The sequence below is a fragment of the Pyrus communis genome, chromosome 8 (genome assembly GCF_963583255.1).
Source record: "Pyrus communis chromosome 8, drPyrComm1.1, whole genome shotgun sequence".
NCBI classification, from domain to species: domain Eukaryota; kingdom Viridiplantae; phylum Streptophyta; class Magnoliopsida; order Rosales; family Rosaceae; genus Pyrus; species Pyrus communis.
In genome coordinates this window covers 12,015,026-12,042,307 of record NC_084810.1, presented here as the reverse complement: position 1 = coordinate 12,042,307, position 27,282 = coordinate 12,015,026, and the positions used below count along the sequence as shown (strand labels likewise).

Sequence of the window (27,282 nt, the reverse complement as noted above, 5' to 3'; positions counted from 1 at the left end):
GAATTCCTATTTTAGGAGGTGAAACGGAGCATGATTGGAGTTGATTCATTTGAAATCCTCCCTAAATTCGAATTAGGAGCTCATTTAGAGAGACTAAATGCTCTTATTATTAGGCTTTCTAGTCAAAATAGTCCCTTAGATTGACATAACTCCTCATGTTGGTCCTTCGGATTTGAAATCTATAGAAGTGATCCCTGAGTTTTGTCCACTATCAATCATTTTGGTCATTCCGTGAAAATCTATGTTAAGTAAGGACCAAAATAACAAAAATGCCCACAATTTAATAGGAAAAATAGGGCAATTTGATTTGACAAAGTTTGAGAGTATTTTTGTCATTTTACCTTATTAAACACAAATTTTTCACGAAAAGTCCAAAATGATAGATAATGGGAAAACCTTAAGGACCACTTCTATCGATTATAAATCTCAAATACCAAAGTGAGGATTTATGTCAGTCTCAATGACCATTTTAACTAAAAAGTCTTATTATTGTTATTATTCACATAAGCGTTGCACCTTACCCGGTTTCGTCCCGAACCTTGTACACCATCTCACGGTATAGGAGTTTGATTTAGCAGTATTGGGGCAGAGCGTTTGGACAATAATGACCCCATTTCTGCATAGAAATTTCCTCAAGTATACGTATAAACAGAAAACACCCAATTTCCAGGACCACGAACCATTTGTCTCAGTATAAGTTGCAAACACAAAAGGTATAATAAGATAGTTCATGTTTAGTTGTCTTACAGATTAAGGCTTATTCAATAGTAACGTTCACAAACTGGACAATGAACCTCAACACAAGTAACATGAGATGGAATTGTATCTATCGCCAGTTCTCTTTTCTTTTTAGTTTCGCAATATAAACAAATCCAAAATATGGTGAAAAACGTATGTACTTGAACCATATTCGTATCCTTATTGAGATCAAGTGATGGCAATTGACTCACATTTTAGGTTCTTTGGCTGTGATGGACAAATTAACCAGCATGATCATGCCTTCCAGCCATAACGTACGTTTATTCTCCGCCTACAATCCATTCCAAGTACCTCTCCACAGCTTCCAGCCCACACAGCTCCTTCACAACAGGCATGGTAGCGGGAACATCCAACTGGAATATTGATGCCTATCCATCCAGGCCGCCCCACTCAAGAAGCTGTTTTCTTGATTCTTTAATGGCAGCCCTCGTAGCACAGTGAACAGAAACCGCAAGAAGTAACGGTGGCTCACCAGAAGCTGCACACAAGATTTTCAAAGTGTTTTTTTCAAAATTTGGCTACTTTTATGCACACAAAATACTTTTCAGGCATCGGTTGTAATTGATACAAGCAGAATTGTGCAAGGCACGACATGGCATACCTTTTGAAGAGAGCACGCGTTTTTTGTGATGCCCACTGTTCAATACTTCTACGTTGAACTGTTTGGGTATGGTGTCCATAGTAGGAATCTTATATGTCCATGTACCTTCTGAAATCACCAACCCATCAGAGTTTTCCGGGTATTCTTCAAGCATGAAAAACCCAATACCTTGAACAAAAGCACCTTCAATCTGCAAGAAACATGTAATGTCAAACTTAAGTTAACTAAACCATATTGACTACGCGCCAGTGAACTGGTGTTATGGATCTTAACAGATTGTAGAAAAGTTGAAAACTACGATCTTATTCCAAAGACGACTGATGATGAAAATGCTACAATGCTTCGAATAGAGAAATCCTAAAGACACTAAATAACGAAAGTATCCTAAAAATGTGTAAAATAAACCAAACTATTAACTTCTCTTACAATGGAATTTGAAAAATTCTCCAAGGCAGAACCTACCGATTAGCAATACAAAGATAAAATGTAGGTAGAGCTTAATTCAAAGAAAATGTATGCGGACATTATAAAAATCTGAGTAGCAAGTTCAATCATGCTAACCTGTCCTAAATCCACAGCAGGGTTGAGACTCTGACCACAATCGTAGATAATATCCGATTGCAGAATTCTGGTTTGTCCAGTCAGAACGTTTACCTCCACCTGTGATCAAGTAGTTTCATTGTTATTACTCTAGAAAATTTAAATGATACAAACTGGTAGCAATCACCCTAATAGTGTGACTGTGACATTGCACTATGATTTGCTCTGCATTATGTAAACCTGCATTTATGCCCTTTGGTTGCTGAAAATTCAACAGTCGTAAAAGAACTACGATATAAAAGAATGAAAATGGAGTAAGACGGTCAACACAAACTTGCCTCACTCACAGCAGCGCCATAGTTAAGGTATCTCTTGGAAGCAAAATCAGGGACGTAATAAGTGTTGGAAATTCAACTCAAAACAGGCTGTAAAAGGTTGCTGATGGCTGTTAGTTTCTTTACAGGTTGTATCCACACATGCTGCAACTTTAAAGACTAAAGTTTCCTCCATGTGCTAGCCGAAAGGTTGTGATTACAACCTGGAATGATGCAAGACATGTGTGTGCCAACTATCCAAAGTTGCTGCATGTGTTTGAATGGGTGGAACACCATCTCTTATTGCATGTGTTGTCTTATTGTTTATTAATTTCTGTTTTGTATAAATAGGCCTTTCTTGCTAGGCTTTAGGAATGATCCGAATCCCATTTTCTGATTGTATTCTCTCAGGTTCATAAGCTTGTAAGCTTCTGTCTTTTTTTCATCAGTTTGTAAACTGCCTTTTATTTCATATATCAAGAAAGTGTGTTTCGTGGAAGCTTGTTATTTCCTATCCCTTCTCCATTTGTTAGTCCAATTTTATTGAGAGAGAAAGGAGAGGTGTGATAGAGTTTGTAAACTTATCACCCACATATCTTGGTATTGAGTTAGTAAACTTTTTTCAATACCAACAATAAGAACTTGCTGATAAGTTCACATCTTGCAAGGATGCCTGCATTTTGACAGAAGAAAGATAAACTGCAACGAGTACAAATAAATTTCGGAATAAAGAAGTTTGCTAGTTTTGTGGCCTTAAAAAGCTATAAGCTGCCACTAGGAAGCAAGTAAGCAAGTCAAGCCTGAAACGTTGAGAAATCATCAAATACATAAGTCTAGAGAACTTTTCAAAATCACCCATTTACTCCACCTGCAAGAGTTTCCTACAAAGGAATTCTAGGGCATGGTGTTGCTAGTAGCAACTTGCTACTTAAGTGTGCTGATTCATTTTTATTCCTCTGGGGTTTGAATTTCTTGGGCAGTTCAAGATTCAGTGTGAACTATTGGAGCGCCATGGCATGGATGTGAAACAAATCAATAAATTAATTGTCTCAAAAGAAAAAAGTGATGCATCACTAATTTCTTGGCGATCGCTATTTGTACTCCCCACACTCCTCCGGGGGCTGCAAATAACATGATATTATGGTAGTGTTATTTGCAGTCCAACAAAGGAGCACACGAGTGAAAATAAGCCCTCCCCTCAATCCAAATAGAATACCTGCTGAATAAGAGTCTCCCAGTTACTAGAGCCCATTTGCTCCTTCAATCTCCCTTTGAGAGTAGCTAACCTCTCAACCAAAATATTACAGCAAAGTCTAACTGCCTCACAGCTTGCCTCAGATGTAGTGCTCCCGACAGTAATTCCCCCTTGAATTAAGCTCAATGTATCCGATTGCACCACCCGTACTTTATCCAAAAGATCTCCACTACCATCACATTGAATCGAACCAAGAGCAAAAGCTGTCACCTGTTTTACCTTCGTCCAGAGCCCCTGACCCAGTTCAATTCCTCCAACTTCAACAACAACAGACCCATCACTTAAAATGCTTACTTTTCCCGGAGTTGGCCTCAATAACACTTCACACAATATCGGTACTCGAGAAATTCCTCTTTTCTTCCATTTATTACACCGATTAAATTCTTTTAGCATCTCAATGGTAAACTTGTTCCATATCAATGGTAAACTATACTCCAGAGGTTCACCAGCGCTGTGCTCGTAAAACAAATCAAGGCTGTGAGATGTGTGAAGATTAACGCTTCTCACATAATATACTTCTATAGAAAGGGTGGATGCAACATGTTCAATTACAGCTTCAGCGATAAATGACCCCTGCACCTCCCCAGGGGCCCGCATAGTAGACCTACTCGGAGTGTTTGTTTTGCACACCTTGATATCGAAAGCCAGAGCACCCCAGTCATACTTCTTAAGTGCCCACAGAATAGTTCTTGGCAATACTGGACTAAAGCCTATGGAAATCCCTGCATTTATCAATATCTCAAGTTCTAAAGCTGTTATCTTCCCATCAGACTTGAATCCCACACTGTAAGTTATCTTCATGGGATGCCTTCCTCCAGCCATTATCATATCAGTCTTGCGATTGAGATACATCCGTACCGGTCGATGTAATTTGTGTGCTGCAAGAGCACATGCAGTTGCGACCTAAAACATCAGAATTGCAGCAGCTTTATCTTCTATTGAACATTGGGAATCAAGTACTCCAAAAACCATAAACATAGCAAGTGATACATATTCTAAAGTTTATTAGTGTACCACCATTCCCAGAACTGACACTAGTAGCACATAGAACTATTGGTTTACAACTATTCCCAGAACTGACACAAGTAGCATTTGTGCTAACTATTGCTTTATATTCTAAAACTTCGCGTCATGTGTACACCTCTCTGCACCGCTAGAGAGCCAAGACATTCTATTCAACAAACATTTTTTTTAACAGAAACGAATGTTATTTATCATTTTAAAATCCATATTGAGTTCAACATTCGCAATGAGGTTGAAGTTACAGCCTACAGGATCCTAAGATCTCCCATTTGACAGAAACAAATGACAAAGTTTCCTGGTGCGCTGCTAAAAAACCATATGGGTCAGTATCAATATCACTTTATGCATGAACTGTATATAAGGGCTTGGTTGGAGTTCTTTGGTTAAAAAACCTCCTATACTCGTTCCCAACTTATTTCTAAATTTCTGTGGTGCATGGTGAGACTAAACTAGTATGTTTCTCTCAATCTGCATTTGTGTAAACTACGAATGCAGGATCGGAGTTGTATGTGCTTAATCTACACTTAAATGGACAATCGGAGTTGCATTCATTGTCTAACAAGTGCTTAATCTACACTTAAACGGACAATCTCGTCCACGATTAGATTGAAATATATAGATTTCTGTAGGTTTTATACTCACAGGCACTGATTATATGCCCTTTCCACCAAAGCCCCCTCCGACCCTTCTTGTAATTTTCAGGAATACCAAGACATTTTGCAATTGTAGAGTGTGCATACTCAGGCCCTTGACTTGAAGTGTAAACCACCATGCAGTTTTCTTCATCTGGTACAGCAAGGGCTGTTTGTGTCTCCATGTAGAAATAGTATTGTGAACCAAGTTTGATCTGAAAGCAAGGCATTCATGGATTTGTAAGTGGGCGATTCTACTTGAAACCAGGGAACATAGTTGAATATCTGAAATCCAAATTACAAGAACACGGAAAAGTAGAAAAAGGGCAGAACATTAGTGTGGGAAGGAGACCGGGAAACAAAGAAAGAATGTCATTGATCTCAAGTACCTCAGCAGAAATAGTCTTGTGATCAGCTGCAGCCATTCCATTTGATATGTCACCAACCTGATTTGGATACAAGAAAGGAGGGACCTCAAAAAAACTTGCTCTCTTAACTGCCTCTTCGACTGACAAGATAGGTGGATCTGTATCTTCCATGCCATAATCAACCACCGCAAAGTTTGCAGCCATATCTGCATGTTTTTGTGTATCGGCTACCTACAAATTTTTTTTTTCATGAGTGAATTGACATACAATCCAAAGAAAGAAGTTCTGTACCAAACATAGTCTTAGACCCTATGTTCTCCCCAGACTTGGGAATATCTTTAAAAGATATCAGTGCACCAACTCCTGGATGTGGTTTAGGTTCAAATTTTATTCCCTTCACTCTAGCCAGAGGCTTTGTACTATAAACGAACGCTCCATGTAAACAATATTTCGGAGATGGAATGTCGTCTACATAGACTGCCTCACCTACAAATTGATGGTCATGAATGGAATGTCGTATCAAACCCACTGTTTTCCCTGTTGGAAAACAATCGACAACTATTACAAACGAGGAAACAAAACAAAAGAAAAAGGCAAAAGGTCAACAGAAGTTCGGTTCCATAAAGTTATATAGAGAATCATTTTAAGCATGATCTGTGTGTATATTTATATAAAATATCTCCAGGGAGAGCGAGAGAGAGCCGGAGGACAGAATACTATATAGAAGGGGAACTAATTGTCCACAACTGATCATCAGTTTGTATTCTGTCAATCAAGATTGGTTTGATCATTCTTATATAAAAGAATGATCAAAACATGGAAAATAAAACCTTTCTAATTATCACATATTGTAAGTTTATAATTCAAACTCTCACTACTTTTAGGTATTTAACATGACTGGCCAGCGGGAAAAGGGATATCAAGAACCAGCCATTCTAATCCTAAACACAATTTTCTCATCTAGATAAAAGGGAACATTTTGGAGCAGAGAACAGGCCTGCTATTGGAAGAATAAGCCGTCCTACAGCCGTCAAGCCGTCCTACAGCCGTCCTACCTTGTCCTACCTACACACTAGCCGTCCTACAGCCGTCAAGCCGTCCTACCTTGTCCTACCTACACACTAGGACGGCTACCTTGTCCCCTACAGCCGTCCTACCTTGTCCTACCTACACACTAGGACGGCTACCTTGTCCTACCTACACACTTGTATCATGTATATATATCCTTGTAATCTTGTAGAGAAATACAATGAGAAAAAGCATTCTCTTCCATATTTTCCACACCTGCAGACCAAGTCCAATACCAAAAAAATGGAGACAATGACTGCTTGTTGCCTTACTTTAGGTCTGTGGCTGAAGCTGGTTTGGGAGGGAAAGAAAGCCAAGTTATGTGGGGTTCACACTATGGTTTGGAAGGGAAAGAAAGCTAGGGTAATGTGGGGCACTATGATCCTCACTTTGTTTTGGGTGGTTTGGATGAAGAGGAATAGAAGGATTTTTGAAGATTTCGTGGGAGCTATTGGAAAGCTGCTATCTCTTGGTTCGTTAGCAGTTTTTAGAGTTTGGTTGTTTCTTTTTTGTTTTGTTCGGGCTGTAGCCTGCTAGTCCTCCTCCCCCCACCCAAAAAAATAAAATAAAAGGATGCTTAGTAATTAGACATCCGTATAATCATGTATGCGAAGGATGACTAACCTGAAGCTTGTATGAGACCTCCAGATTTTGTAATTGGCTTACCAACCGTATCATACTCTGTACTTAATTCAATCACCTGTTTACCAGATGACATCTTATCGTTAGCACTTTTGTTCCTTTTTAACTTAGAAGCATCGGCCAACGAAGTATTTCCCAAAAATCCATTGGAACCTTCACTGTCAATTAAGGGGCTAAAGAACTCGAAAAGAAAACCAGCAGCCAAGCTTGACCTGTAAGCAGGGCTCGTAGTTCCTCTTCAGGAACCACAACATCCCTAACTAATTTAATAGCGTCATATAGAACACCAGGACTCAGCACTTTCCCAGTTAGAAATTCCTCAACCTTTCTTGCTCTAATTGCATGTTTAGTTCCATAAGCACCAAAAGCCAAACGACAATGATCCACCATAATTCCATTGAATATCTTCCAAAATGATACTTCAGCTAGGAAGGCAGCATTCAAATAAGCCAATGAGCTTCCTAGGGGTCTTGGTGGAGCTCGATAGGTTTCAAAAAGCAACATGGTGTTGGTTTCTGGAGAACCTTTTCTAACTGCTTCCCAGTTTGGGATTTTAACACTTAAAAGTACACTTTTCGGATCCAGTGGAGGCCTTTTCAGAAAATCCTCCAACATAATCGTCTCAGATCTAGCACCATTCATTATATCTACCTCTGAATCCACAGCAAGAAGTATTGTAGCAATATCTGAAGGAAAACATTTTCTCTGTGCCATCACCAAATTCCCTCCAATACTAGCTGTATTTCTGATGAACCCGGAAGCAATTTTCTCCATATGATTGGCAATGTTTTTTAACACATCACCACCTCTTGATGGAGATCCACCGTCGTCATTCTTCCTCAAAAACTCAATTCAGAGATTGTTACAATTGCTCCGAACTCAGCCCCCATAGGATCGATCTCAATCATTGATAATTCACGAACACATCTGAGATCAACATATCTATCATAGCACTTTAGCTCCTTGTAATAGCCTATCCCTGTGTTTCCAACAACTAATTTCATCTCGTTTGCACTATCAAAATCATTAGCATTCAATAAGTTTTGAAGCTCCTCAACTCTAACAGGATTGTACCCATATCTCTTAGGATCCAAAGACATGGAAGAACGAATTTCATTTTTTAACAAGTCCGGAAATGTACAGATGTCACCATTACGGTTATATAGAGGCAAACGTTTTACTTTTACTTCCTTACTATCCCCCTTTTTCCAAAAGGAGTTGAACCCCAAATCCTCCATATCAACATGAGCTGCGAAACTCTTGCAGGCATCAGCAATTGGTCGATACCCAGTACATCGACAGAGGTTACCTGCAATAGACTTTTCAGCTTCGGAAACAGAAAGCTTGGAGAACCCAGGAGGGGGATCAGGTCTATTCGCCTTTTCAGCATTGACAAGAGCTCCAAAGAGTGAAACACACATGCCAGGAGTACAAAAGCCGCATTGAGAAGCATGGAAACCAGCAATCCTTTGGTGAATTGGGTGGAACCCGTCTTTGATATTTCCAAGTCCTTGAGTGGAACATCCATTTATACTGCAAAGCAGTGTGAGACATGAACTTGCGGTAAAATCTCACTTCTTCGACGGTCGTACTTCAGTTAAACAATGTATTGAATTAGAGAATGGTCGTGTCGCATCATATTTGTACTGCATAGGTTCTCCAACCAGTTTTACTTAATTTGGGTAGATATGATATATTACTAGGTGTCACTCATAATTTGTGAAATCTCTGAAGATTAGCAATCACCAATCTTGCCACTGCCTCACTAATTGAAACTTAATGGATCATACGTCGAATAAGGATGATGTGAAGAAACATAAATGAGATGGATAAGCAACTAAATATCTTAATTAAGCATAATCAAGAATTAATTAATTAATTAATCAATCATAAGATAGGTTCGTATTTGCCTTTTAAGTTAGTTTCGGGTTTCGGGACCTAAACGAGTTCTAGTCCTCAAGGCATATTTAGTTTAGTTGTATGACAACTAAATTAAAACCAGCAATTAACCAAACTAGAAAGGTGAGGCCGGCCATGCTTGGGGGAGTGACTTATTTACAAGTTTACCACTCAAATGAAGAGATGTATATTAAGTAACTTCATAGCATTTCCTTGGGTATGTAGAATGTAATACACAACGGCTATCATCATTTCTCTATATGCAGCTCTTCGTATCACTAGCATCCCACAAGTAGTAACTATCCTTCACTCTCCAAAAACCAGCAAGTAAATTTTGTTAACGTTCGCCAAATAACACTCAACATATAGGAATCTGCTGCCTCAAGGCCTCAGGATTTCTGAAATATTTGACACAAATCAGTAGGAGACATCATCTACCGTGAATCTTTGAGAAATTACACTCTTCAATCATTGTAACCAATGGGGCTGCTTCGCGTATTGTCGGAATGTCCAAATTCATGTCACGGAGCTTTAGATTGCGAAAGCATAAAAGGCCATTTCATTACCAACGTCTGAGTAATACTTGTTGTAGTTGAGGTATTCCCAAAAATGAGAAAGTCCAAACTCCCCATGTTTAGGTGACTTTAGGTAACAGAGGTGCAGTTCTTTCATGTTCTTGTCAAAAGTTTGTTTTATAGCAACCACCTGCAAAACAGATGCACATGCATGTCATCAACAGGTTCGTTCGTGTTTTGAACATGATATTTCAGATCACCGATTTTCATTTTAATATTCAACTGCACAAATCCTCTATAATGTCTCATCACAGATGTGCATGACCATCTACTTAAGCACCCGAAGCAGCAGAGAGTTGTTTAGGATGCCATGACACATGAATGCATGTACGAAAACAAACCCCATTTCCTTGATGACTTGGGTGTTCCTGAAAACATAGTATGCTTTGCGTTTTAGGCACCCGAAGATCCCTATACCAAGCTAGCAACATTTTTCTTGCACTTTCGCCTAATGATCATAGTTGTTGTCACCTACTATATAAATGGCATTGCTAGTTCAACTAAAATGATATTGTTTATAATTTTATGTCACCTTAAATTTCATGTCCACGGTTATTTTCAACTTTACAAATGTGATCATCACCTGGGATATATTCATTCCAGAAAGCCTTGCCATTCTATTCCCTTCACCTGTTCCAACATCCCACATTCCCCCAGTCAGACAAGACCTGAAGTCAAGAGCACACTGCAGAATGCTTTCAATGATGCGAGCTATAGGTCGTGTTTCATCAGATAGGAAACATCTGCAAAGGTAAGATTCATGGTTAATTGACAATCAAAGGAAACATTATCGAGAAACATTGAAATGTCAAACCATTCCACAAGGAGGGCAGAATTCCTTTTGTTCAAAATTCAAATTGCTTATCCCTAAACACCCTTTTGCTGGGGACAAGAAACAGTTTTCCACCTTATGAAATGATCTCTTTTACCATGCCATTAAAATTTTCGAATTTGTACACTATAGTACGGTGACATACTGCTTATAACAGACGCAATTAATGTGGGCCTACCTCTTGATAAAAACAATTTTTTTCCACCCTTCTAATCTCCCTAACCATTTTTCCACAATCAGATCCCATTCCCACAAATTCAAACCTGGATTTCCACCAGGTGGAAGAACCCAAAATTTCATAGGCCAACTTCACAGTTGACAACCCAATTTAGCAGCTAAACCCTTCAGTTTAGTTTCTTGTGCATTGATTCAGAAATCTTTCAGCAGACACCAAGACACACTTGGTGCAATCTTTTTTTCTCACTTACTGACTAAAAGTGAATCAAATGCTTTTATTGATACAATCACAAAGCATGGAAATTTAGAAATACAAGGGCATACATCCAACAATGGTAAGAATAATTTACGCAATGACCAATGAACTTACATGTCAAGCGAATCTGTTAAATATGCCATATGTGCAGACTGAAGATCCATCATATCTTTGACCTACAGTAACCAGATGTCAATTTTTAAGATCGTCGTCATAAAATATTCTAGAAGAAAAGGCATACCAGAAGCAATTGAATTATATGGCATAAAGAGGCATGATATGAATCGTAGATGTCTACGTGTGGCATTTTATTTTTCAAGAGATACCCACTCAAATTAAATAACCTTACAATTTACTCAACAATAAATAGTTCAATCTAACATAGAGCAATCTAATCAATCTTGTACCCAAATTTGAATTTTGATTTTTCTTTCCCTATTTTTTTTTCCTAGTAGAATTCAATTTTGTTTTAGGTGCTAACCGTGCCATTATTGACATTCCAAAAATCTCATTATGCACTCCTCATAAGTGTATTTTTCTTTCTAAATATAGAAAGTTTGGGGTGCACAATGAATTGTTTTTGAGTTCCAATAACACCCTTTATCAAACAAATTTCCATTACAAACAAATACCAACCTCAAGTCAGAGGATCTCCAGAGTTTCACATCAACAATTGAGGCGCTCAAAACAATCTATGCATTTGAAGATTTATCGTTTTTTTTTTATCTTCCCTAGCATGGGACCTAGCAGCAAAGAAGGAACATATTCCAAAGGCATTGGAAATCATAAAATGTGCAGTTTTTAATTGCCTTTAGGACGGGGGAAACAAAAGTAGGAGACTTTGTTATCCATCACACAGGGCAGGCTTTAGATGATTTTCATCAAACCACTTGGGGAACTGGAATCAATAATTTTATTTTTAAATCAAAATTAGTTTAGCAAAGATTTTTATGGTCCTTTCATGCGTCATGAATTCAAATAACATAGATATCTCTCATCACCATCAAATGTAATGTGCACTAGCCATTACATGGACATCTTATAGAATATAAACATGGAGAGAGAAAATGAAACTTCAACCGCAAAGTTGATGTACAAAGATTTATGACCTATATATTAACCTTCCCCAAATATGAAAGTCAATTTTCAAAGGTAAATTGTATGAAAACTTTTAAGAACAAAATAGGAAGCTTCAAACCTCATGCTTAAGTGAGAATAGAAACCTGCACCATGATACATGTGATAGCTGTGACTCCACATACTGCTGTAATGTAGATACAAAATGATTGACCTGGTGCCTAGGCATAGATCAGAGAGACAATTAATATACATTCAATTTGAATTCTTAAAGCTATTTCTTGATCAAATTTAAAATTCCTCTGAGGAAGTTAGATTGTTTGAGAAGATGGTCACCCATTTCCCCCTTCTTTAGTTTTTACCCTAGGTTAAAGTTAACACTGGTAGAAGTAAGACTACCTAACGTATAGACAATAAGAATATTCTTAAAAAGTTTACAGTCGTTATTACCAGACTCTACCCAACATCTCACAGAAATCCTACAATCAAATTTCTTCAATCTTGCTACAGGTAAAAGAAATCGATTGAAACACATCTCCAAACATTTGAGGAATAGGGCAGTTCAAAAGGATCTCTGTCCTACACATCTCATTAAACACATCTTTCAATTAGTCAGAATTGAACCCTTCACCTGTCACACCTCTTGCCTATTCCTTTCTCTTGTTTCCTCCTGTTATTCCCCTCTTATGGAGGCCAGTAGTCCTACAAATATAGAATGAGAGCAGCACTTTCCATCCTATAAGACCCCTAAACTTGGTGAACTCAAGATTCAATCCCAGGACTCCCCTACGATGACAACACAGCTTACTAACTGAACCATTCCGCAGGGATGAAAATGTTGGCCAATAGCTCTGACATTTTTGGCCGAAGTATCCTTTTTTTAAAGTGTCAACACCAATACTTGGGCAGGGGGGTATTCTTCCTCAATGTGGCGAACAATTCATGCTTATGAAGATATTCATCCCAAATAGAAGGGAGGAACAAGATGCAGATTCAAATGAAATAAACTCTCTAAGCATGTTTTACACTCTCTATATAAGTCAATTCTAAATCAACGTAAGCCTTACTAGAGTACCCATGTACTAACCCGACCAATTAATCTAAATCGATTCCTTCTCTGAGATCAATTACTCCTTTGAACAGAAAAGAAAACCCAAAAAACATCACTAAAACAAGAAATAAACTCTCATAATATGACAATCACAACTGCTCCACGTACCTCATCTTCACTAATGCATTAAAATGGCCAGCTCCCGTTTCGTATTGTTCAGAGTGATTATTCTGACTAATTGAATGTACCAAATCCTGCAGATACCAAGAAATAGGTTCACTTGAACTACCATGCATTTCCATGACCAAATGTAAGTCCACGTAACTTATGCACCAAAAAATATTACCATGAATTACCATGCAGTTTAAGAAGAAGAAACGGAAAAGTTAATAATATCAAGAACATCAAAACAAGCATTATGTAGTCATGAACTGTGAAAAAAGGTGTAGTGCAAACGAAACTCATGTATCGATTCAAAACTTAATTATTTACAACTGTCAGAGAACACTTATGTCTCAGAAATTCATGGTTAGAAAATGAGAAGGTAAATCAGCCCCAAAAAATTCCCTATCACAAACCAATAGTAGTTAGTTCTGCTTCCAGTTTACTATATTTTACTTTTTTAATGCTTAAGATTCAGAAGAATGATCAGCTGGTAAAGTACAACAACCAAAACTCAATAGGAGGCATCAGATCACACGGAAACAAAGGAAAAAAAAATGCTATGTTACCAACATCTGTAAGTATAGACAAATATTAACCATCCCCCTTCTGAAATTTGGAGCTTCATAGCTCTGGCTAAAAAAGGGAGATTTAAGAGTGGGTAAGGATGAACATCTACAATAAGCTTTTAGCCAGCCAAAGAATCCCTACCTTTAATGGGCGCCATACATCAGTCAATGAGAATAAAGCAAGCTTCACTTGCATCAGAAAACTGAAAATTTCAGCATATATATTCAATGCACCAGGACTCAAAACAATACTTATGGGCCAATCCACTCGATAACCCAAACCAAGAAAGTTGAAGGAATGGACTCCTGCACCATTGATGAGATACAGTATTAGAGGGTTGTGGGGGTAAAGAGAGAGAGAGAGATAACAGAAAAATTGACTAGTGAAAAGTTAGAAATATATGTTTCAAGTTCCAAGCTTAATCTAATCTGAAAGGAAGGACAAGAGGGGAGGCACCATATGCCTTTTTCTGGTGGACAATAAATTAATTTGAACAATAATCAAGTAATGTTCCAATAGCTGATGAAACATGTGGGAGTAATGTACCACTAGCAGATGCAGAAAGAGTCATTGTATCATGTCCCTTCATGTACACAAATAACCTGTCCTTATGAAGGTCACGTTCACATGATGACCTCTGAACTGATGACTCAAGGAAACCTTGAATTTCTGAAAGTCTATGATCTGCCTCTGTAACGCACCATTTCTATAATTTCCAGGAAAAAAATTTGAAAAAGAGTCAGGATGGTACCATGATAACTCAGATACTAGTATTGTGTGATGACAGTAGTGATTATTACATGATGCCAAAGGGACATAATAAACAAATCAGCCCAGTCCGCTAGTTCCATAAAGTGGTAGCGCCGCAGAGCCAGTAAATGTTCTTGCAAATCAAACCCTTCTTCAAGCAACTTAATAGTTAGCTTGCTGACATACTTATATCTAGCATGTTTAAGGATAACATCTCTCTTCCAACAGAAGTACTTTGAGTAGGACAAAAAACAAATAAGGGACATACAAGACTCACAAACTTTGGATAGCTAGAAACAATCAAACGCACAAACTGATGGTTGTAAAACTTTCTATGCAGTCCAGAATGTGCTCAACCAAAGCATTTACAAGAAAGAAGAAAATAAGAGGTCTACTCAGGACCTGATAAACTTTCCTTCTATGTACTGCACAGAAAAAAGGATACTGAAGCATGATTTCCTGAAGAAGGCATTTGTCAATAATAAAATCAAGTGGTATCTCAAAATTCTCTGGCTTGCATTGTCTGTGATCTTCAACTCTATTAACGACAGTGTCACTAAATCTACCAAGCAAACTCTCCCAACAACTACCACCAGATACATTTGTTAAATTTGCGTCTGCTTGGTTGCGGTCCTTTGTGTCAGAAATTGGAAGAAAATCAGACACTTCGGTTTTATCAATCAAGACATTATGTCCACCATAACCTTGTTTGCCAAGGTGATCCCTCCTGACACTGCTTGCTGAGGCACTGGAGTCTGAGAGCCCTGCAGGCGGCTTTTCCAGATACACCTTAACAGGGTCTTTTATGAAAGAAAAGTCAAAGTAAGGCAAATAGACCCCAAAGTCTGTTCTGTGTCTCTGTCCTGGCTTGGTTATCAGATGAATTAAGTTAGTTTTTGTCAACATTGGGTTCATGCTGAGAAAATTGTTATGGGAGTTAACCTTCCAACGTTGTAACGTCAATAAATCTGAAGAAGTATATGTAGCGTTTCGAGATTGATTCTTGCCAGAGGCTTCTTCAATTAAAGCATGAGTCTCAATTCCTTTTTTAAATGTACCTTCCTTTAAGGCCCCTATGATTCTCTCATTCACCTTTGAGGCAGAACCCATTGGATGTGACCTTGGACCATCGCTGTACTCTTTATCAATGACAGAATAATTGTCAAATGAACTACTTTCTGGCCAATCCTTAGCAGATATACAATTAACCAACTGAGCGCTAGACATACAAGACCAGTTTGACTCCTTTGGTTTGACGGGCACAGATATCTGGCTTGTTCCTTCATTATGAGAATGTACAGGGGAATCTCTTTCTTCACAAAATATATTCGGGTCAGTTATGATATGGCATGAATCTTCACATACACGAGGATTTTGCAAATTATCAACAGGACTACTCATTGAAAAGCTTAAAGCGGATAGATAATTTTGTTCCCACTCATTGATATTATTGGGAAGCTCAATATTCTGCTCCGACACATCTTGCTCTTCAGAATAACTGGAGGTTGAACACTCAGATGACTCGTATGTATCCACCAGATCAGATAGACCATCCCTTGCACTTAATTCATCAAAATCCATATCAAGAACTGCCCTGAGAATTAGAGAAGTCCAACCATTTATGAAGCTACAATAACATTTGGAAAGAAAGTGGCAAAAAGAAAGAACTAGAAACACGAAAAAGGAGCACATGTATTCACCAGCCTCTACCAATCCTAACATGGTAAGAAAACCACACATGCAAAAGCGCAACAGTCATCCAAAAAGCATAGACATGCACGCATTCCCATGCACAAAATAAAAATACATAGACATTCCACAAACAGAAAAGGCGATAGGGGAGAGAGAGAGAGAGAGAGAGAGAGATTACACATGTGACTCCCTTTCATCATCTGTTGGAGAAGCAATAAAACTATGAACTTTGTCATCCAATGCGAACAGAACTGGGATGGTGGAACTCCTTCCATTATTATCCAAGAGAACTCTGCCTTGTGGAACTACCTGCGTAAAGAAAATGAATCAAGTTATAAGAAAACCAGATAACAACACTGCAGAGAAATTGTATTAAAGAAGGCAGACATGAAACCCATGTTTCCTCTCATACAAGACCCTTAATCCTTCTACAGAGTAGAGAAGTAGATAAGAGAGAGGCACCTATAAATTATAATCCATGGCATAATTTACTTTCCAAATATGGGCTGCCTGGACGTAATCATGGCATGTCAAAAGACCTATCAATATCAGAAGAGTTTTATGGCAAAGGACCTAGCGATATCAACTTAAACTTGCACTACGTGCTAAAACCCAATTTGCTCATCATAAGCAGAGTTTCAACGTCACACCATCAGAGATTGCTTCCAACCAGCAATATATACCATTTTAGAAAATACCAGAGGAACAACGTCTTGTAGTTACATCTGGAAAGTGTTAATTCAACCTACGACTATAAGAAAATGACATGACGTGTTTTAAGTGAAAAATTCAAGGGTAAGAAACTATCAAGAGTACTTGCAAATCATACAGACAGTTATAATTTTTATAAGCCTAGGAATGCAAAGACATCCTACATAAACAATTAAACATTGACCGGAAACTGAATAAAATGCTAATTGCATTGCATGCTGCACACTGAAAAAACAAAGACAAAAATATTTTTAAAAAAAAACCAATTAGAGTTATAATGCTATTCTATTTCTAATTTCAAAGGAGAAACATGGTTTCTATCTAAAGAAACTAAATTATCACAGTCAATGACCTGTTGAAATCTGAATTCAAATTTCGCTGAAAGATTCTTTAGTTTTTCCTGCATCTTTTTGTAGTAAGTGTCCCTTGAAAGTATCATGGCCTCTATATTTTCTTTGCTGAAAGTCAATGGAGATGAATAACATGGACTATTGCCCAAAAACCCACTCCAGCAGGGAAGAAACCCCTCGTAAGTATGGTCTTTGGTGGCAACAAAAGTACACAATTCAAGCAATTTCACTAGAACTTGCAGTTGCTGACCAGCTCGAACTAGTGGAATCAAGAAGTCCTTCAAAAAATAAGGAACAGCAACACCATCTCGCTCCTGAGGTGCAAACACCAACTGTGAGAACTTGTGTGAAGAAGAGAATGATGAATTCATTGAAAACATAATCTAACTCCAATAGCAAAAGTAACAGCATTACCCTAATAGTTGCCAATGGGAAGTCAATCGGGTTTCCGGCTTTACCGCATTGATTTGGAGACATACTGTCAACATATTCTACCACAAACTCCTTGTAAGGGTCACTGATCTCAGCTTTGAAAATCCATGATCTAATAAACCCACAATATGGTTCAAATGTACGAAGGAAGATAAATTTGAGTAGAGGACGATGAGCAGGATCAGAAACCTAATAAAATAAATATATATGTCAATGAAGTGTCCACTAGCAAAACCAGAAGTTAAAATTTTAAACTGAATAAATATGTCAATGAAGAGCATAGCATACTAAACAAGGTTTCACAGTCGGGAAAGAAAAGTAAGCTAACCTGTAATTGGGTATACAGATATGTGAGCAAATGCCCTCCTCTGTAGAACTTAGAAAATTCAAAATTTGCTTTTGTAACTAATTCTTCCAAAGAAGATACTGAGAAATAACTAGAGAACTGATACACGTTACATAAGTTTGTAAGGGATTCAATCTGAGTCCTCAATTCTTTCGTGTGCAAATACAACTCCAACATAGTTAGATCAGAAAAAACTACACTGTTCATACATCCCACTACAGAAGACGAAAGCGAAGAGCGCCTCAAACCCACTGATGCATACAAGGTATCCAGTGCACACATGTACCCTTCCACAACCTTTCCCACGGCAACGGCAAAAGCATGATTAACAAGACTAAAAGGAGGGCATTGCTTCACTTCAGCCTCACCAGCAAGATGATCTTGACTTTCCACATTCAAATTCGTAAAGAAATCCACAAATTTTCGGAGGAGAAAGACTAGCAAACCTGAGCAGCCAATGGGTTGGAGAATGCTTCCCAGAGCATGGGTGCTTGAAGACCTACTCCACAGGCTTGGAATCTGATGGAAGCTCCGATCAGCCGGGTCGGAGCGAAATGCAGCAGAAATCTTCTGGATACTAACAAGGGCTGATTCGACTCCTTGAAGTGCATTCATCGCCAACCTCACCAAACTTGCCTCCTGTACCCAAATGATTCAAATTCTTCAATTTTTTTTTTTTAATTACTTTTAAAGGACATCTACAAAATACAGAAATTCAATTTTCCCTCAAATCAAACAAGATTCTGACTGAAAATCCAGAAACTTTGGAAAACTAAGATTGAAGAAACCCTAAGTTGAGAGAAGGTGGGACTTACGGAGACGGCGGAGGCATGGTAGAGGGACTGAGAGGAAGAGGAGTTGGGATTTAGAAGGTGGGAATTGCCGCTTTCGGAAGGGATCGATTCCCAATTAGTTGGAGGAAGCCATGGATGTTCCAGCCTTAGATTCTCAAACAACGAGGATGCGAAATTGGTGTCCACTGCCATACTATCGCTGCGGGCACGGGTCCTCGACTTGCCTTCTTCCTGAATTGATGAGTGAGAGTGAAGGCCGGAAAGCCGCGGAAATCTCTCACAGGCTCCGTTACCCCGCCAATGCGATTCCCAATTTCACAGGCCCCGTTGCTACCAAATTTTTTAAACTTGCAAAACAAATCTGGATATAAATAATTATATTATTAGTTCAAATTTTGAATCTAAAATTTAAAATTTGATAACTGATGTGATGTGGCATTTTAACATATTTTCATGTTTTGCTCTTTACTTAATATGTCAAATTAGACTATTATTTTTTTTAATTTTTTTTTTTTGTTTAATTTCTATCTTATACTTTAAATTTTACATATAAATAATTCAGAATAAAAGTATGAGCCATAGGCTTTGACCGCACTTACAATTCAAAGGAAAAGAGGCCGACGTATCCGAAATCTCCTTCGAAATTGAGTTGGAGAGTACACTGGATGTTCAGCAAAATAATCATTATAGTCTTTGGTGCCCATCGAGTCGTCTTCTATTGATATATGCATGACCTTTTATGGAACCACGATGTTTTCTCATTCCTGTCTCCATGTTCTCTTGTTCATTTTGTAAAGCAACCAATTCCAGCCTTTCCAGTTCTTCATCAAACTCATAATTAACAATACTACAAAAATGCTCCTCTGCTGAATCAGAAGATGCTCTAACGTGTTTATTTCGTATTAATGACACATCATTTGGTTTGCAATTTGGTGCCTTTAGCATTATCCTTACTATTATTATAAAAGCATCTCTTAGAGATGTCAAAATCATAAGTGGAATGTCATCGTGTATATTTGACATCAAAAGTCACTCCAACCAAAGTGTTACTTGCTAACTGGATTTGAAGAATTTCTGATTTTGAGTCAAATTTGATATCAATGTCAAATTTATTTTTAATTCATCTTAATGGTGGGTCCCTTTTTCGCTAACATTTCAATCAATAAAAATTTTGTTTCAACATTTTTTTAATAATTACAACCATTTAAAACTCTATTTAAATCTTCTAAAAAAAACTATTTAAATAATAAAAATAATATTTAACATTTCGGTTGAAGAAGTACAAAATTTGACATAAGACTTCAGATTGTCACATTAACCATCAACTGTAATTTGACTCTTATAATTTGACAATTCTTTTGGAAATGTCTAATACAAACAATATATTTATCACATTAACAGTAGCAAATAGATCAACGGTTCTAACTTCTGAATGTGTTTTTGTCCATTTGTTTTTATACAGTTTGATAACTAAAGCATCTCATGTTTTAATGATTTTTTATAAAAATAATCTTTAAAGATTGCTTTAGTGCACGAAGTTTCGTAAATCGATTACGTAGTGAATGGTGGAGGAACTCCTCCTCATTTATTATTGAAAGGTCAAGTCAATTTCATTCTCTATGAAGTGATGGGGGTTTAAGGCTAAGGGCCAGTTTTTGATCTTGCTTGTAGTGTTACGTGTTGGCGGTCACATTGTACTTAAAGAGAGAATTTGTTTGCACTTTTAAAAATTATGAAGGTATTAGAGGGAAGAGAAAATATTCATCGAGGGTTTAACTTCTCCCGTTTTTATGAAAACAGCTTTTAAAAAAAACCCTATGAACTAGTGTCAAAAGTTATTGTACATAGTTGATTGTTGTTAAACCAAGTAAGAAATTTGAATGAGACGAGATGTTTTGTAACAAGCAGCAAGCTACAACAGAATCCTTGTCTGTGTCCAAGGAAGGAAGGATGCTCGTCTCAAGAGACAAGGAAGGAACCTTCACTTTTGCCATGCATCAAGTCAAGTTTGTCACCAATTCTATCTTGCCCCAACCAATTAAACCAAGCATATACTTGAACTTGTGAAACAAAGAACCCTAACAACAACAACAACAACGAAAAAGGAATAACTTAAATCCAACCGATTAAACCATTCATATGTGCCAATATCATCATCATGTGTATAGCTATAAAATCCAACCAACCATTCCTTCCATTTTGCACATCACTACATTCAAATACAAATCTATCTTCTATCTGCTATCTCATACAAGTTAATTAACAAGAGAGGCAGAGTCTAGTCTGATTTACATTCATCGATGGAGGGAAAGCCGTCTTCTGCAAACATTAATCGTGTTTATGAAGACATTGAACCATCAGTTGAATGGGAAAGAGAGGCAGCTTGTGACACTCTCCTCATTTATCTGCACGGTTTGTTGCTTGCTTGCTAATCCCTTTTCATCATAATCTCTAGTATCTTTTGTCGTTTCTTTGTCAATATATCCATAAATCTCTCTACCTAATTAATATAAGTAAAATTCATTCTGTTTATTCAATTAATTGGTTTTTAGTAAAAGACTTGTGTGTTTTAGCCCGTCCCGATGTGGGAACTAGTCTAGTACAACACCATGATGGAACGTGTTGGAGAATGTAAATTAACAATTATCGAAATTAACCATGTGATGTGAACTTTTCTTTATTTGTCTTTGTTTTTCACATGGTCTTTAAAAATGATGAATGGAGGAGTGTTGTTTGAGGATGCTTTGATTGATTTATTGTGCAGGATTTAGAAAGGAGAATCTGAGGATTCAAGTAACGTCGTCTCGCAACATAAGGGTATTTGGTGAACGCGCACTTGGTCATGACAACAAGTGGCAGCGTTTCCGAAGGGAATTCCCCATTCCCTCCAACTGCGACACCAACGACATCAGTGCTAGATTTGAGAACGGCATTCTCTACGTCAAGCTTCCAAAGGCAATTGCTCCCGCAGTAGTTGAATCGAGGGACAAACCACAAAAGCCACCCACCACCACAGAAGCTCCTAGGCCACCCGCCACAGAAGCTCCAAAGCCACCCAAAGAAGCTCCCAAGCCACCAGCCGTGGAAGCTCCAAAGCCACCCAAGGAAGCTCCTAAGCCACCAGCCGTGGAAGCTCCAAAGCCACCCAAAGAAGCTCCCAAGCCACCCACCACAGCAACACCTAAGCGTCAAGAGCCCGCACCCACCACAGAAGCGCCTAAGCCTCAAAAGCCCATAAGCACAAGTGATCTGCCACAGCCTCAACAGAGGAGTAATGCTAATCAAGAACAGAACAAGAAAAGCGATGGTGGATCACATTACGTGCCTGAGGTGCCTCCGCGGGCAGCGGAGAAAGAGAAGGAACCAATTCATCATCCAAGTAAGGTGAAGAAGAGTACTGATAGCCATGCGTTAGCTGATGCTAGCAATGCTGCTGCTAAAAAACTTGAAGATAATCGGGCGAAAAAGGTTGAGGAGGATTCGACAAAGGAGGAGTATAAAAGAGCAATATTCGGGCATGAGAACACCGCCGGGGGTGTTGATAGGTGTTATAGAGCACAAGGTTATAACTGCAAGCAGGTGCTTCAAGGCTTGATCATGGAGCTGAAGCAGCAGCCAAGGAAATTGGTAAACTTGGGTCTGGCATTTTTATTTATTCTGGTACTTGGGTTTTATGTCAAACACACAATCACTTCCGTTCGGGAATTCAAACGCGAAGAACTGTAAATCTGTAACGGCGTCTTGTGTATAGAAGCCGTTCCAACGGTTGAATAAAATGCATATACCAAATGCATGAATTGAATAAAATGGCTTAACAATTTGGAGGGCTATATATGCCCAATTTGTTTACTTACAATCCCTTGTAATTGAAATTTAAATTAACAGTTAAAACATGTTATATATTCTATATTTCATTTCACGATTGAACAAATACGATCGATGTGTTTATGTACTCCTATCATAAAAGCATTCATTCCTTGCAGAAACGAGTACCGGAAATTAACTGGTATAATTATGAACTTCATCCTTACAAAGCTTTCTCTTTTCAGGAAGAATTGATCATTGCCTTGTTACCAGATACAGTATTACTGAAGCTTCTAATTAGTGAGCCAAAGGAATGCAATTTATTATAACTCATATGGTTATCAGACTAATGCAAACGGGGATGAGCAAGAGAAAAGGCTACTTGCCATCAGTTTTGAGAATTAAACATAAAATTTATTCTAGTATCCGTGTAGAATTAAACATAAAACTAAGTCTGTCGTGTAGAAGACCATTTCTGGTAAAAGTTAGAACCATCTCCACAGCTCAATTGCTTTCTTCATTTGGGAACTCCAGGATGAAAGGAACCCACTTGTCATCACTAACGGGCAGCACCGTTATGTGGTTAGGGAGTGAAATATCTGGAAATTGGTTGTAAACTCTAACCCTGTGGCACAGCAAGTAACTCTTCAGTCCACCACCTTTCCATCCATTTGTATCTGAAATTGAAACATCAGTAGGAGGTTTCAGTTTTTTAAATGTTTGAGAGGGACCGCTTTCTTCAGTTGAAGGGAATATCGATTCAGAACATGAGGAAGACTGTCCGGTTTTGTTCATGTTATCCATTAGCACTTCTGCATGAGATGATGAATTTTCTGATGAGACTGACTCTTGAACTTTGATAGCAATGCGTTCCCAGAAAAATGGTAAAACAATTTGAAATCCAACTGCACAAAAACTGGTAGAAAGATGCAAGGTATTAGATGAAGATGTCACCTTTAGTTTCATTAACACGGTCCTCATACTTGATAGCTGGAGATAAAACCGATTGATGTTCATGTATGAGATTCTCAAGTGACTCAACAGCAGTGGTCAAGTCTGAGCTTTGAGTGGTTTTGATGGCACTTTCTAATACATGTGGGGAACTCAGCTTAGCACTCCGACTCAATCCACCTAACAGAAATTAACCTAGCTTCTCAATGTACAACATCATTGACTTTCTGTCATATGAAAATAAGCACAAGCACTGAAGCAAACACGACTCCGATGTTGGATACAAAGATTTAACATTGACTTTGTAGTGCATGCTCATGCTAAATGAAAACCATAAGAACCTTTCTTCCGCCACAAAAATAAAACAACCGAAAGCTATCATCAGAAAAGGAAGAAGTAATTTAACTTACGCTGTTTTAACGAAATATAGGCAACCTTTGCAGCACTCAGCTCCGCCTGTTTCTTGGATTTCCCTGCTTTCCCGCAAAACCGCTCACCTTTTACCTCCACAGTGGAAAAGAATGTTGGCATATGAGATGCACCGGATTTCACAGTCTTATATGTCGGCATGCAAAAGCCTTCTTCCCGACCTAACTCCTGCAAAAGATTCTTGTAATGTCCCATCTCATCCTGTACAAGGAAAGTAAGAAAACTTATATTATTCATGTCTGCAACCACTGGAAATTGAGAGAAGAAATGACAGCAACTAGTTTCGAGAACTTGCATTAATTCGGGAGCTGTCTTCTGACAGTGACATCGAAACAGTGTTCGCAGCTGCGCGCTCTGCCTCCTTCAAAGTGTTGTACACCTCTGGATCAGCTGTGAATTGGAAATGTATATGAAATGGTAGTTCCATTTAAGTTAGATTAAGTTTGCCAATTTGAAATGTGCTTGATTGTCTACTGTTATGTATTCAAAGTAATAATAAAGAGATCACTTTTCATCGTTTTGTAGATGATTTACAGGTTTACAGTGCGTGCATTTTGCAGAGCAGTATTGCGAAAATGGTCTCTTGGTCACCAGGCTACCAAGTAACTGAGACTCGTTATTAGTCCTCGATGAGTCAATTTCATATTATATATTGCACCCTATTCTTAGTATGTTTTGGGTAATTATTTTAGTAGAATTTTGATATTTTGTTTTATATTTTCAATATAGGACATTCGACTTCCTCTGGAGCAAAGCATGATCAAACGGATGAATTTTGGAGTGATTCAAATTGGAGGGCGTTCGTGTGTCTCTAGGCGTGTTCGTGTCAAAATTTGGGATTTTTCTACCAAGCGGTTATTTTCTGGCGATGGAATAAAAAAGCAGTGCGCAGTGCTGAAAAATGACATTTTTGAGCTTAAATTGCGTTTTTGGAGCCCAAGATGACCTCTGAATCTGATGGGTTCATGACCTTCTAGAGAAATGTTTAGAATATTTCAAAGCTTAAATCCAACTATACTGGGCCGATTTTGGAGCAGTTTAGGGGTCCAAAACGTGGCTATGCAGATTATAGGCGAATTTTACCATTTAATTTGAGGTTGCGTTTCCTATTTTATTTTAGTATTTAGTTTCCTAGTTTGATTGGAAGACTTTTTATTAGGAGGATTTAATTTTTACTAGGTTAAAAAGAGCTTGGCTGGCCCTAGTTAGGGAATACTTCTTCTCCGTGCATTGTTTGAGAGAGGAAATTGGCCAAGTGTAAAGATTTTTAGACTTTTTCATTCAAGGTGTTTTCGATCTTTTATTATTTCAATAAAGAACTATATGATTTTTATTATGAATATGCGTAACTAATTCTCCTTTTGCTAAGGTAAGGCCATGAGCCTTAGCAAGAATATGTAGTTTCTCTTCAATTTGCTTATGCTTATATGCATGCAGGTTTTCGAATTATTAATCACTAGTTTATACTATCTAATTGTCGTGATAATTCGCGACCATTAGGATGTTTAGAAAAGTAATTTGATACAATTTTGGTCGGAGGTCGGTCCTTGAAATTGATGAAGGCTTCTTGTGATTAATATGTGCAAGTTCACTTTGGATGAATGTCACGTCTTAAGGGTTGTATGGTCTTTCAAAAGGTTTCACAACGCTTAATGATTCATGCATGTTTAGATTTGATCTGAATACCACAAACGGATTGCATGTTTGATATACGCTCTATATTGAGGGTCCAAGTAGGCATATTTTAGGAAAACATAACCTTCGAAATATGCATGTAGGTCATAAGTAATTAGGAGAATTATATAGGATTGTTAAGGTGACGGCGGATCCCTTGTGTTTTCCTAATTTGATTTCTACAAAACTGTTTTCTTTTTCCTCATCTTTAATATTGCAGATTTGTTTACTTTTATTAATTAAATTCGTTTTTATTAAAGTAGGTCATAAAATCAATCATCTCAAATTTCAGTTTTACAATAACTAATTTAAATTTGGTTTGCTTTGAACTATTTAATAATTCTTGTGGAGAACGACCTTGTGAGAACCATTTATACTACGATATCGTTGTCATTCTTGCAAGTATTATAGGAGTTTTTAACTCTTTTGCGTGATTGGTAAAATTCCTATCAGTCCTAATTTGGTTGTCCTTTAGGTATGATTACATACTATGCATGCTATTCTTTACATAATTTTACTGGAAATATGTTTGTACATACTATGCAACACAAAATTATACATTTTGGAGACTAATTAATTTATAGATTAAACACAACGCAAGTTAAATCACAGTTTGACATGTACATACCAGTGCCAAAAGAAAGGTTAGAAGAAGGTGGAGAGGTGAAGTGAAAGAAAGCGAGCATGGCAGCTTGGTTTTGGGCTTGTTTGGACGATTTGTAAGAAACCGGGGAATCGAAGGAGAAGCCATTGACCGAAACAGAGGCCCCGAAGCAAGGGTTGTGATCCGGTCCGTCTTTCATGGCCGTGTATGTTGGCAACCCCCATTGCTTCCCATGGCAGACCTCCTGCAGCTTACTCTTGTACATTCTGATCTCAGCTCGACTCTCAAGTCCAAGTGGAAGAGCTGAAAATATATAAGTACCACTGTTGGGTTGAGTTGAGTAGTTAGGAGCTAACTTATCATTATCTCTTCATGTGAAAAGCATGAGTGCATTTGTAACCAAGAAATCATGAAGAAATTGCAACTCCATATGCATTTCTTCATAACAAGATGTAAATGTGGATTCTAATTCCGTGCCTAACCAATAAAGAGAGCATACAGTTAATATGCATTCGGATACGAACTGATGTAGCACATAATATGATAGTAATTGTTGAGTTAAACTAAAATATTACAGGCCACAGTGAAATAAAGCCCAAGGTTGTGGTGTAAAGTATTGTGGAGCCGTAAAAGGCCAAGCATGAAGACAAGGCCCAAAAGACCGTTTTAGTTAAGGTCGGAACTAAGTTAGGTCGACTAATATTTGAGTTGAAGCTAAGTTACTCAATGTGTGATTTTTTGTAGTTTGAGAATGATTCTTTGCTTGAGATGGGGGCTTTTAAAGTAAGAATCAAGAATGTTTTTCTAATAGGAATGGTTGTTAACTATTGCCTAGGATATTCCTTCAGCAATATTCAGTGCCAAGCTAATAAACTTTCTCACCCTTTGATTAGATGCTCCTTCTAAATTGCTCTGAGCGGGAGAAAGGGTGGGTTGCAATAGTC

The 27,282-nt window shown here is 37.9% G+C and overlaps 3 protein-coding genes and 1 pseudogene across 4 annotated transcripts; 1 reads left to right on the top strand and 3 right to left on the bottom strand.

Moving 5' to 3' along the window:
• Positions 1-783: 783 nt before the first annotated feature.
• LOC137742964 (indole-3-acetaldehyde oxidase-like) lies at positions 784-9,621 on the bottom strand (annotated as a pseudogene).
• Positions 9,292-19,222, bottom strand: LOC137742719 (uncharacterized). 2 transcript variants are annotated; one of them, XM_068482657.1, is made up of 14 exons: positions 18,898-19,222; positions 18,065-18,721; positions 17,719-17,925; positions 17,307-17,618; positions 16,422-16,552; positions 14,997-16,145; positions 14,602-14,743; positions 14,348-14,507; positions 13,943-14,106; positions 13,238-13,323; positions 12,140-12,239; positions 11,056-11,117; positions 10,260-10,419; positions 9,292-9,806 (listed from the first exon to the last, which is right to left on the bottom strand). In XM_068482657.1, exons 1-14 carry the CDS (start codon positions 19,066-19,068, stop codon positions 9,633-9,635), a joined length of 3,675 nt encoding a protein of 1,224 aa, XP_068338758.1. In that variant the 5' UTR covers positions 19,069-19,222; the 3' UTR covers positions 9,292-9,632. The 2 variants fall into 2 exon arrangements, with proteins under 2 accessions (XP_068338758.1, XP_068338759.1); XM_068482658.1 differs by lacking the exon at positions 9,292-9,806 and having other exon boundaries at positions 10,279-10,419; positions 12,140-12,232.
• Positions 19,223-20,960: 1,738 nt separating this feature from the next.
• LOC137743804 (inactive protein RESTRICTED TEV MOVEMENT 2) lies at positions 20,961-22,756 on the top strand. Its single transcript, XM_068483742.1, has 2 exons — positions 20,961-21,288; positions 21,641-22,756. The coding sequence occupies exons 1-2, from the start codon at positions 21,177-21,179 to the stop codon at positions 22,600-22,602; spliced, it is 1,074 nt and encodes a 357-aa protein (XP_068339843.1). The 5' UTR covers positions 20,961-21,176; the 3' UTR covers positions 22,603-22,756.
• A 428-nt stretch (positions 22,757-23,184) lies between these two features.
• Positions 23,185-26,603, bottom strand: LOC137741846 (double-stranded RNA-binding protein 1-like). The gene is made up of 5 exons (XM_068481552.1): positions 26,363-26,603; positions 24,356-24,450; positions 24,042-24,261; positions 23,635-23,811; positions 23,185-23,492 (listed from the first exon to the last, which is right to left on the bottom strand). The coding sequence occupies exons 1-5, from the start codon at positions 26,601-26,603 to the stop codon at positions 23,185-23,187; spliced, it is 1,041 nt and encodes a 346-aa protein (XP_068337653.1).
• Between the last annotated feature and the right edge of the window lie 679 nt (positions 26,604-27,282).

Coding starts and splice junctions, on each gene's coding strand:
- LOC137742719 (XM_068482657.1), bottom strand. CDS start 19,068: ATGGCAGTGGACACCAATTTCGCATCCTCGTTGTTTGAGAATCTAAGG. Junction 12,240..13,237: donor AATGCATTAGTGAAGATGAG/GTACGTGGAGCA, acceptor ATCTATGCCTAG/GCACCAGGTCAATCATTTTG. Junction 9,807..10,259: donor CTGGAATGAATATATCCCAG/GTGATGATCACA, acceptor TCTGTTTTGCAG/GTGGTTGCTATAAAACAAAC.
- LOC137741846 (XM_068481552.1), bottom strand. CDS start 26,603: ATGTACAAGAGTAAGCTGCAGGAGGTCTGCCATGGGAAGCAATGGGGG. Junction 24,451..26,362: donor TAACCTTTCTTTTGGCACTG/GTATGTACATGT, acceptor TCCAATTCACAG/CTGATCCAGAGGTGTACAAC. Junction 23,493..23,634: donor CCGTGTTAATGAAACTAAAG/GTGACATCTTCA, acceptor CATCTCATGCAG/AAGTGCTAATGGATAACATG.
- LOC137743804 (XM_068483742.1), top strand. CDS start 21,177: ATGGAGGGAAAGCCGTCTTCTGCAAACATTAATCGTGTTTATGAAGAC. Junction 21,289..21,640: donor TCTCCTCATTTATCTGCACG/GTTTGTTGCTTG, acceptor TTTATTGTGCAG/GATTTAGAAAGGAGAATCTG.